General features: G+C 40.1%; 1 protein-coding gene across 1 annotated transcript in view; it reads left to right on the top strand.

The window, feature by feature from the left end:
* Positions 1 to 12,290, top strand: part of CSF1R (colony stimulating factor 1 receptor) — a 64,407-nt gene that overhangs the window by 18,200 nt on the left and 33,917 nt on the right. Inside the window, exons 4-10 of the mRNA XM_077266312.1 lie at positions 1,833 to 1,966; positions 2,410 to 2,575; positions 4,003 to 4,192; positions 5,101 to 5,216; positions 5,476 to 5,584; positions 9,359 to 9,537; positions 11,943 to 12,058. Coding sequence (XP_077122427.1) covers positions 1,833 to 1,966; positions 2,410 to 2,575; positions 4,003 to 4,192; positions 5,101 to 5,216; positions 5,476 to 5,584; positions 9,359 to 9,537; positions 11,943 to 12,058 — 1,010 coding nt within the window. The remainder of the gene's footprint in view (positions 1 to 1,832; positions 1,967 to 2,409; positions 2,576 to 4,002; positions 4,193 to 5,100; positions 5,217 to 5,475; positions 5,585 to 9,358; positions 9,538 to 11,942; positions 12,059 to 12,290) is intronic.

The raw sequence follows: 12,290 nt of genomic DNA, 5'->3' as shown, positions 1-12,290 counted from the left end.
TTTAAAGGGGTTCTAGAACACTTTAAAAGTTAAGCTTAATGTGTCCAGGGTGGAGCAAAACAATAAAAAATAAAACTACTCACCTCAGAGATCTGTACCGCTCCTGAGACTTGTCTCCTGTTTGATGTTGATGCCAGGAGACCATCACATGGTTACTGAAGTCAATCAATGGCTACAGCCTCAAACGATCAGTGGCTACTAGTGATGAGCGAGTATGCTCGTTACTCGAGATTTCCGAGTATGCTCGGATGTTCTCCGAGTATCTTGAGCATGCTCAGAGATTTAGTTTGTGTTCCCGCAGCTTCATGATTTGGGCTGCTAGAGAACCTGAGTACATGTGGAGATTCCCTAACAAACAGGCAATCCCAGCATGTGTTCAGGCTGTCTAACAGCCGCAAATCATACAGCTGAGGGGACGAAAATTAAATCTTTGAGCACGCTCAAGATACTCGGAGAACACCCGAGCATGCTCAGAAATCTCGAGTAACGAGCATACTTGCTCATCACTAGTACTACTGATTGTCTGCAGCGGTCATATAACCCTTTCTCTGGAAGTTGATGCCATGAGACTGGTGGAGATCAATGCACATTATGAGAAGGAGTGGAGTATTTGCAGGAGGTGAGCATAGGTTTTTATTAATTTCTTAACCACCCTGGCCCCTTTAAGCTTAAACCTATAACTAGGGGACAGCTCCCTTAATGAAATGCAATATATAGGAGACACATTCATCTCTGTAGCATTCTCTTGAAATCTTGTTAAAAAAAACCCTTTTCTTCACTCATTTACTTGTGGATAATAGATGGAAAAGATTTAACTGCATAAAGAACCAAAATGATTCATCATATGATATTAAAAGGGTTCTCTGATGCCTCTCACTGCCGCATTGTGAGGTGAGAGATGCTGTCACCAAGTGTCTCTCAGGATGCGTACAATGCTGTACATGTGCATCCTAATGTGTAGGATATGCAATCTGGCAGGCACAGCACAAGTCTTTCACATCAGGAGGTGAGAGGAGCTGGAGAAGCCCTTTAAAGGAGATCTATTACTTACCATAAACTGAATTGTTTTTAACCTGGTGTAAATGCCGCTGTTCTCCTGAATCCGGTGTTGTTTTTCTTTTGTTCCTGCTCCTCTCCACTCCTGAGATATGGCCACCTATTTCCTCTATGTAAATGTAGTCTCTTTAAGTAACTGGGTGTGGTCATCCAGAAAACACCCACAGAGAACAGGTGAAGACCACACCCTCTTCACTCAAATGGCTAGATTTACATACAACAAAGAGGGGGTCATATCTCAGGAATGGAGAGGCGTAGAGACAAAAGAAAAACAATGACAGATTCAGCAGAACAGCGGCATTTACATCCGGTAAAAAAAAATTATTTATGGCAAGTGATGGGTTTTCTTTAATGGTGCCTACATACATATACTTGTTTGTGCCAGGCAGATGAGGGCCACTAAGCAAAACTACAAATAGTTGAATAATGAATGAATAATGAATTTCTGCAATTTTTATATCTGAATTCTGGATGTATGGTTTGTACAAGTGAAATGCATAGTATAGGCTGAGTTCTAAATTTTCGGACCATATTGACTTTCAGAATCATGAGTTAGGAAAATTTAGCCTTAAAGCAACTTCACTCGGGATTGTGACCCAAACTGAAATAGCTGTAAATTTTGTAAATTTCTATGAAGTTTTGAGGTCACAGGGATCCAAAATCGCCTATCATTCCCTACCCTTAGAAGCCCACCATGTCTCCCATGGAGCTATTTAAATAATTCCAAAAGCTTTATGTTTAGACGAGATCATACCTTCAGTTTTCTTTCTGTTTAGAGCCGATCATACCTTCAGTTTTTCTGAGATCCCATGAAAATATCAGACTTCAAGGTGAAGACTTCATTATGACCTGCACGGCAACTAGTAACGTTAAGTCAACTCTCATCACATGGGTGCACAACACAACAAAAGTAAGTACACCCCAGGCGATGTTTTTTTTTCCCTCTTTTTCTACATTATGGAAATTTTTAGATAAGCAGTATACAGAGGCAATAAGCAGTGCCTATTTTTGCCATTTTCATATCACAAAGTCATTACAAATTTTGGCACGTGCAATTTTTGTGCGAAGATGTTTATTTTCATTAATATTATTATTTTGCTTACTTTTTTTCTTCTCGTCATTTTTAAAAAGTGGTGACAAATTTGGGCAGGATTTAGCTAACGGGTCGGGCTGATAGGGAATCTAGACTGTAAGCCTAAATAGGGACAATGATGATGATGTCTGTAAAGCGCTGCGGAATATGAAGGCGCTATATAAGTGACTACATAATTATATTCTATTTAAGACGGGACTATTTTGCCTAAATTCAGAGAAAAAAATTGATATTTGTAATAAAAATGTTTTGTTTTATAGATTACACAAAGACAACCAGGAGATATTGATACTGTAGATGATGTTTGGACTAAAATTTCCAATCTAACTATTGCAAACGTGACATTCAAAGACAGCGGGAACTACACCTGCGTTGCTCAAAATGATGGGGGATCTAATAGTACTTCGGCAAGCCTCCAAGTTATAGGTATGAGACAAGAGTTACTCTCACACAAAAGACACACACCCCATTGTACACGTGAGACACGGATCCTACAGACAGTGATGGACAACGGAAACCTTCACTCTCACATATGGGCTCCATTCTTATATCCCCCATGTAAACATAGTTGAGGAACATACTGTATATACAATTTGATATGTAAAGGCAACCTATAAGTTTAAAAATTAAAAAGCCATTCCTAGAAGGAGGGTTATATCTAATACTGTCTAGCATCTTAGAATCCACCTACCGAGGTCACACGTTGAAGGTGTTGTCCTATTGACAACATGTACAAGCTGTACCAGCAGGAAAGGGATTTTGGGATCTCCATCAATCCTGAAGATGGCGATTTCAAAGTTCCTCATGTGACTGAAGTGGTTGTGTACATGCGTGAACCCAGATATATGTATTGGCCACTGGATTTGGGGTCAAGAATAAGGAATGGAGCAATAGTCACGTATGTACACTACCACTCCATTTACACAGGAGACTTTGGCACTCCTATTCTCAGGATTTCTGAAGATTCCAGAATTTAAATTCCTACATTAAAGGGAACCTGTCAGCTGATTCATCCTGCCCAAACCACGAGGAGCATGAATCAGAACTTTGTGAGAATTGAAGCCAGGTATATTTTTCACTAAGATCCTCCAATTTGAAGATCCTTCCAGGTAACGCAGAGAGAGATTGGACTAGTTTGGCGCGACTTACCCTGGGCCAGCTTCTTCCAGCACCACTTCAGGTGATTGACAGATCCTTCTCAAAGAAAACACATGGTAGGAACCTGTCAATCAACTAGAGCAATGAGTGAAGCCAGCCAGGGTCAGCGCTGGACTAGTCTCTTCTCTGACTATAGTCCCCAGCTGGGAGGCTTCTCCCCACAGTACCCTAGTTGATTGACAGTTCTCACCAGTGTGTGTTGGGATAGACCTGTCAACCATGCAGTCAAGCTCTGATTCATGATTTGGGCAGCATGAATCAGTTGAAAGGTTCTCATTAATCTTCTGTTTGGTGGATTGGTGATATATGTTTTATGGGTAAGCCCACTTATGTTTGGCATTGAAATATCTCTTCTTACAAAATTAAGTAGTTCATTGAAGTAGGCTCCTGAAAACATCTGGCATTATCTGCAGCCTTCCCAAAACTGATGTGTCCTCTCAGTCCCATAGCTCTGAGTACCTAATTAGCATATAAAGATACCAATTTACATGAAAGTCACAATGTTCAGTACATATGTAGAATTTCACTTTAGCAGACACATTTTCTTGGGGCCTATAAGTAAATCTAATGTTTTTTTAAGCCCAAGAGGAGAGGCCTATAAGACCCCACCTAAATATTAACAGTACTGAAAATACCTAAAGGCCAGTTCTTCTGATTATGTCAATAAAAACAACCATATTCTTTTTTTTTTCCAGAAAAAGCCTTTGTGAATGTTTCATCATCACAGAACAGAAGTCACACATTATTTAAGGGTGGCACTATACAACTCATAGTAGATATCAAAGCTTACCCAATTCAACTGTCCTGGAAATGGCTACACAACAATACCGGCAATATAAAGAATGTTAGTCCTCTATCAAAATGGGAGGACAAGGGACCTTACAGGTTAGTGTTCAATGCACAATGATATGATTGTGAAGTTTTGATGACCAACCTGATGACATACTTGATGACTTTTGAGAATTGACACCAGGGAGATTTCAAGAAGACAACACTGCACAAAACTGACCAAGATGAGACCCCCCAAAAAAAACATATATAATGTCATCCTAAACAGATACAGAACCCTAGCCAGATCCCCTACACTATTACAGACCCAAGACCAATCCATTTAAAGAAGTAAAGCCCCCTGAATAGACACAATAAATATACTCCACTCTTCCCCTAAAGAAATAGAGATCAAAACTACACCCTATGAAAAAATACAGACCCCAGATAACATTGGAGATCTAATAGGTGGTATCACAGGCAACATTCTGGCCCCGGCCACCATGTAGAAAAGTTATCTATGCCAGCACCTATGAGTGAAAAGGACCCCTTAAATGTGGAAAAGTGACTATTTAGAATGGACATGGCACCTAGAAGAATTTCTGGTCCTTCTGAAAGTCCGGGAGATGTGTCCTCTTCTTTTTGACATCTTCCAGATTTTCCGGAAACGAAACCGATTATAATTGGTTTCTAAAGTATAAAGCAAAAAGAGAATGACTTACATGCAGATATACAATATATGGCCCTTTTCATCTGATACTATATTTCAGAGGTGTTCGCTCCTAGTAGTAAAGTATGGCTTTATGTGGATAAAATCCATACATAATGTGCTGTACAGATGTACCACATGGCAGCACACGAGGGTCGTGTTGCTCTAGATTATGCAGCCATAGGCCTCCGTGTGCTGCCATAATGGCTTTATGGATGTGCAATATTATACATAGTAGAAGCAGAGGAGATTTGGGATTACCTTCCTCCTTGAAAACAAAATGTGTGATTTTACAATTTTTGTGGGTTTTTTTTAGACGTAGATGTATCCTGACTCTGAATCGCTTGAATGAAAATGAGAGTGGCACATACACGTTCTTCACAAACAATTCAGAAACCAGCGCTTCCTTGTCCTTCGAAATCTTGCTCTACAGTAAGTTCTTATTGTATCCTATGCAATGCTTTTTATATGTAATATCCCCCTTCCACATACTATAGATCAGGGATGGTCCAGCTCCCGACAACCTCTTCGCTCACTCAAAAGGCTGTACAGAAGAGTACAATATTATTATAACCCAAGCTGGTACAATTTTGCCAAATATATCAGACCCCAACCCATCTGATTTTCCCTCTGCCTGTTATATACGGAATGAGGCTCAATGCTGTACTCATCTGTTACTTATGTGTTCCAGGTCCTCCAACTGTTGACATCAATACTGTAAATGGTACCCAGGAAATAATATGCATATCCCAGGGGTATAAATTACCAACCATTGAATGGTTTCAATGCTTTGATATGAGGTGAGAAATTAAAAAGTATTGAAAATATCACTTGAATAGATTTATTTAGTCATAAAGCAGTAAACATATCAGTATTTCTGTGAAAGCCACAGAGGAACAGAAAAGCACACCAAGCAAAGTACAAGAAAATAGAAAAGTACACTGAGCAAAGTACAAAAAAACAGAAAAGCACAAGAAAACAGAAAAGTACACTGAGTAAACTACAGGAAAATAGAAAAGTACACCGAGCAAAGTACAGGAAAACAGAAAAGTACAAGAAATCCAAAATGTACACTGAGCAAACTACAGGAAAACAGAAAAGTACAAGAAAACAGAAAAGTACACTGAGTAAACTACAGGAAAATAGAAAAGTACACCGAGCAAAGTACAGGAAAACAGAAAAGTACAAGAAATCCAACATGTACACTGAGTTAACTACAGGAAAACAGAAAAGTACAAGAAAACAGAAAAGTACACTGAGTAAACTACAGGAAAATAGAAAAGTACACCGAGCAAAGTACAGGAAAACAGAAAGGTACAAGAAATCCAAAATGTACACTGAGCAAACTACAAGAAAACAGAAAAGTACAAGAAAACAGTAAAGTACACTGAGCAAAGTACAGGAAAACAAAAAAGTATACTGAGCAAAGCACAAGAAAACAAAAAAGTACACTGAGAAAATCACAAGAAAACAGAAAAGTAAAAGAAAGCTGAAAAGTACGCTGAGCAAAGCACAGGAAAACAGAAAAGTACAAGAAAACAGGAAAGTACACTGAGCAAAGTACAAGAAAACAGAAAAGTACACTGAGCAAAGTACAGGAAAACAGAAAAGTACAAGAAAACTGAAAAGTACACTGAGCAAAGTACAGGAAAACAGAAAAGTACAAGAAAACAGAAAAGTACACTGAGCAAAGTACAGGAAAACTGAAAAGTACACTGAGCAAAGCATAGGAAACGAGAAAAGAACAGGAAAGCAGAAGAGTACACTGAGCAAAGTACAGGAAAACAGAAGAGTACAAGAAAGCAGAAAAGTACACTGAGCAAAGCATAGAAAAACAGAAAAGTACAAGAAAAGAGTAAAGTACACTGAGCAAAGCACAAGAAAACAGAAAAGTACACTGAGCAAAGAACAGGAAAACAGAAAAGTACAAGAAAGCAGAAAAGTACACTGAGCAAAGAACAGGAAAACAGAAAAGTACAAGAAAGCAGAAAAGTACACTGAACAAAGTACAGGAAAACAAAAAAACACAAGAAATTAGAAAAGTACACTGAGCAAAGTACAAGAAAACAGTAAAGTACACTGAGCAGAGCATGCAGCTTAGAATTCACATGTAGAAGTGTATACAATGCCCAAGTACAGTAGTCAATACTCTGCCCAGATTGCACTATGCAGTGCCTGAATAAATAGAGCATATATAAATAGGATAGTACTGAAATTGCTATACAGTATGTAACACTCGCGCCCCGACTGGATGGTGCAAGCAAAAATTGTGGCCCCACTGTGCCACAAACCAGAATTATCCTGGAGGGGCGTGAGTAAGTAGCTTCCTTGGTGTTCACTGGAGCCTCTAGTGGTGAGGTCAAGTTTGTGCGGCAGGTAGCTGCCAGGTACCACTCCAGGGTCATTCCTCAATCAGACAAGGACAGATACGGTTTCAGAATTACAGGAAATTACAGGAAAAAAAATAAATGTTCCAGCTCCAAATGAATAAAATAAAAAACTTTAATGAAAACATTAAAAACACAATAGAACAATGCTCCATGCGGACAACACCATAACCCTAGTGAGTAAAGCTACGCGTTTCGACCGGAAAGGTCTTTGTCAAAGCTTTACTCACTAGGGTTTCATTTTATTCATTTGGAGCTGGAACATTTTTTTTTTTATTTTTTTTCCCACTAATCTGCATCTTGTCAGGATCGGGTTCCGTGCTCTGCTGGAAATGGTGAGCTGGCTTTTTGTCTTTATTTCAGAATTACAGGACAGAAACAGGACATGGCAACTCAGTAGCTGAACACAGACTGAAAGAGAATGTTGCTCAGGCATCTTCCCATTGGTGGAGATGCCTTAAGTAACAGGTGTCTCTTGGCAATAGGCTGGGGACACATTAGGAATGCGCACACTGTCGCATTAAGAATCAGGAAGGGTGGGTGCAGCCGCCCTATGCTTACAGCCAGGAAGTATGCACACAGCCAGGGAGTATGCACGCAGCAAGCAGAGGACATGTGGTTTACAGCATACAGCAGGCAGAACTCACTGCATGGTCCAGAGTGGTGAGTAAGTCACTGTATCTACATGGTGGGGGATGGGAAGCCATGCAGTGATTCTACACAGTACAAGTACTCAGAAAAAACTGTCAGTGCCTTACTACCGCCATAAACTAGATGCATCCAGTGTATATGATGCAATATTATAAAGATTGCCATCCATTGCTCAAATAGCTGTTTCCGACTCTGCTCAAAGTAATTACTATTGCCCAGGCAAACTGCCCCTCAGTGCTGTACATGATATAAAAATAAGGGTATGCGGATCCACAATAGGCTGTATACTTCCACATTCAACGCAAGTTGGTATTTCATTTTAGGAACCAACGCTGAACACATAGGGCACAAGCAGGACGGTGCTGAGAAACACGGACTGTATTGATAGATCTGGAACACTTGGAGTTTATGCTTCAACATACTTCTATTATATATTAAAGTAGCTCTGTCACCAGATTTCACAATTACAGACTGTATACTGTACATTATTAAATAGATCTTAGACATTATGAGATTGGTGCAATTTCTTGGAAAATCTGTATCAGAATGGCCGTGTAACCCTATTATTAACAAAATTAAAAAGCTAATTTTTATATTAGGGGATACATTTTAAAAGACGATTACACAGTCATTTTACATAATTTTTCAAGGTGAGTACACCAGCCTCGTCAAGTCTAAGATATCTATTTATTATTGTATGTAGCTTATATTGACAGATTTGCTTTAAAGGGACAATGCAATCTTGCCTTGCGCACGCGCAGTATGCTTTGCCCAACTGCGGGCAAAGCCGAAAAGCATTAGTGCGCATGCGCCGGCGGACTATGTCCCGGAATACAGCAAAATACTTCACTGCGCCGGCGCATGCGCACTAATGCTTTTCGGCTTTTCCCGCAGTTGGGCAAAGCATACTGCGCGTGCGCAAGGCAAGATTGCTTTGCGCCCGCGTGAACTACGGAGGAGACCGACGGAAATTCCAGAAAATATTGCTCCCAGCGGGAAAGGAAGGGGTGAATAAAAGCTGAGGAAACACTGCCCATTGGACCGGACATAGGGCCAGCCAAATTCAGGTGACAGAGTCCCTTTAATCTAGTACTTAAAAAAGTCTTTAAATATAAAAAAAATTGTTATATCATGAAAAGTTAGCCAACTTTTTTCTATTTATTTTGCGTTTTATTTCTTTACCATTTGCAAGATCTCTAATAGCAGAATAAGTGAATAAGAACAGTGTCTAAAGGTGAAAATGAACCTAGGGCTTGATTCATCAAAGCTCTTACACCAGAATACTGGCATAAAAGTTTTGAACGTAGCAAACTTTAGGCGCAACTTGAAGTTGTGTCTAAATTTTGGTGTTTTCACGCTAGCTTCTCCGAGTTCTACAAAACGTTGCAGAGCTAGGACGGGATGGGGGGCATGGCAGGGGTGGAGGCTAATTTTATGACACCACAAATCTTACTCCAGTGCCTGACTGGAGTTAGGTTTCTAACGTGGCGAATGAATATCTATTCACCTTTTCCAGTAAATTTCTTTCTTTTCTAGTTGCTCAGATGAAGAAAAAGTTCCCTTAAGAGGCGAGCAGTCCCAGGATATACAGGAAGATCAAGTGATCAGTGTCATGAGGCCGAGTGACATTCCCAGTAATATCACCATTTTCTGTACAGCTACTAACAATGCCGGGACCACATCTGCAAAGATGTTATTCACAAATATTCAGCCAAGTAAGTCGTAACCTATAGTCACACGTCTCTTAGTCAATTTTTTATGTGTCTATGGCGTCTTTTAAACTCAGATGAACTCGAGTTTTTTAAGAGGAAGACACTTCAGGACATGTCGGCATTTTTTTGTCTTTTTTTACATCTTTTTGGTCATTTCATGAGTGCTTGCTTTGGTGTTTGACCGCCAACGTTTAAGCATTTCTCTGGTCGTTTTTTTTAATGTTTTTTTTTCTTCAAGCAACAATGAAAAAAACACTAACGAATCATGAAGCAAAAACACCAAGGAAACACTAAAAAAGGCATAAAGTATATGGTGTCTTCCAAGCAGAAGTCACCGGAAGAATGGACAGGTCACTTCTTTTAGCCACATAGAGTCTTTTGAAACCTGATGGGGTTAAAAGATGCTCAAAAGCCTGAAAAATGTAATAACACATTGTTTTTATATAGACATGTATATGTTCTATCAATGGAGCAGTTTCTGAGCGCTTTTTCAGGTGGTATCCACCTGAAAAACATTGGATTGATCAGATCATCTTCCTTTGGATTTTCTCTAACACTGGAAATGATGGGCTAAGTGTGACTTGTCCCAGTAAAATAAGCCACATTTTAAAAGGGTTTATACAATATATATAACAAAAGTGAGTACACCCCCCACATTTTTAAAGTATTTAATTAAAAATTTTCATGGGACAACACTGAAGTTATGACACTTTGATTCAATGTAAAGGAGTCAGTACAGCTTGTATAACAGTGTAAATTTGGTGTGCCCTCTAAATAACTCACACAGCCATTAATGTCTAAACCGCTGGCAACAAAAATGAGCACACCCCTACATGGTGAATATTTTGTGTGGCCACCATTATTTTCAAGCACTGCCTTAACTCTCCTGGGCATGGAGTTCACTAGAGCTTCATAGGTCGCCCCTGGAATCCTCTTGCTCTCCTCCATGACGACATCATGGAGCTGGTGGATGTTACGGACCTCGCGCTCCTCCACTTTCCGTTTGAGGATACCTCACAGAAGCTCAATAGGGTTTAGGTCTGGAGACATGCTTGGCCAGTTCAGCACCTTTACTCTCCGTTTCTTTAGTAAGGCAGTGATGGTCTTGGAGGTGTGTTTGGGGTCGTTATCATGGGATACTGCACTGCGGCCCAGTTTCTGAAGGAAGGTGATCATGCTCTGCTTCAGTATGTCACAGTACATGTTGGCATTCATGGTTCCCTCAATGAACTGCAGCTCCCCACAGCCGGCAGCAGTCATTCAGCCCCAAACCATGACACTCCCACCACCATGATTGACTGTAGGCAGGACACACTTGTCTTTGTACTCCTCACCTGGTTGCTGACACAAACGCTTGACACCATCTGAACCAAATAAGTTTATCTTGGTCTCATCAGACCACGGACATGGTTGCAGTAATCCATCTCCTTAGTCTGCTTGTATTTAGCAAACTGTTTTCAGGCCTTCTTGTGCATCATCTTTAGAAGAGGCTTCCAGTGGGACAACAGCCATGCAGAGCAATTTGATGCAGTGTGCGGCGTATGGTGTGACCACTGACAGACTGACCCCCACCCCTTTATCCTCTGCAGCAATCATATGTCTATTTTGAAGACGAACTCTGGATATGACGCTGAGCACACGCACTCTACTTCTTTAGTTGACCATGATGAGGCCGGTTCTGAGTGGAACTGGTCTTGTTACACCGTTTTATGATCTTGGCCACAGTGCTGGGGCTCAGTGTCAGGGTGTTGCCAATCTACTCATAGCCTAGCTCATCATTATGTAGAATAACAATTCTTTTTTTTCAGATCCTTATAGAATTCCTTGCCATGAGGTGCCATGGTAAGCTTCCAGTATGATAGAGTGTGAGAGCGATAACACCAAATGTTACATCCCTGCTCCCCATTCACACCTGAGACATTGTAACCCTAATGAGTCACGTGACACCTGGGAAGGAAAATGCCTAATTGGACAGAATTTGGCCATTTTCACTTAGGAGTGTACTCACTTTTGTTACCAGTGGTTTCCACACTAATGGCTGTGTTTTGAGTTATTTAGAGAGCACCAAATGTATAGTGTTATACAAGCTGTACATTGCATTGTATCAAAGTGTCAGAACTTCAATGTTGTCCCATGAAAAGCTATAATAAAATATTTACAAAAATGTGAGGGGAGTACTCACTTTGGTAATATTCTGTATCTGCTGTGAGAAGCCCTTTAATAAATGTCCTTTTGGTTATTATAATACGGAACTTCAAGGATTCGGGGGTCTGCAAAAAAACAGGACGACAACAATAATTTTGAAGGATGACCTCCTCCTCTTTATGGTTGAAGATGACAATAACGTAATTTAATGATCACATTTTTAAATATGATTTCATTTTTGGTCATTTTCCCACTGTTTCTAGCCCTGAGTCAGAGCAGGTCTGAGCCCCAACAATTCAGCCCTATGATGATAGCGGTGGCAGTGTTTGGAGTCTTCTTCCTCTTGCTTTCCGCATTCTTCTTTTACAAGTACAAACAGGTATGTGACTGCCGGAGTCCCATAGGATACTCATAAGAGACAGAATATTTCTAAAATGCAATATGAGAACTTTAGGGAATGGATTAAGGAGCTTCTAGTGACTTATTAGGAGAGATCCATGATATCCGTGGGATTGGGATAGTTGGGATTGATAAGGCAAATAGAGACATCATATCATATGGGTACTATCATCGTCACATAATGTGGGACGTTCTGAGATGTTGTGTCTGTT

This window comes from Ranitomeya variabilis, chromosome 5 (genome assembly GCF_051348905.1).
Source record: "Ranitomeya variabilis isolate aRanVar5 chromosome 5, aRanVar5.hap1, whole genome shotgun sequence".
Classification (NCBI taxonomy): Eukaryota; Metazoa; Chordata; class Amphibia; order Anura; family Dendrobatidae; genus Ranitomeya; species Ranitomeya variabilis.
The sequence above is the reverse complement of the archived record's forward strand: the minus strand, read 5'-3'. Positions and strand labels throughout refer to the sequence as shown.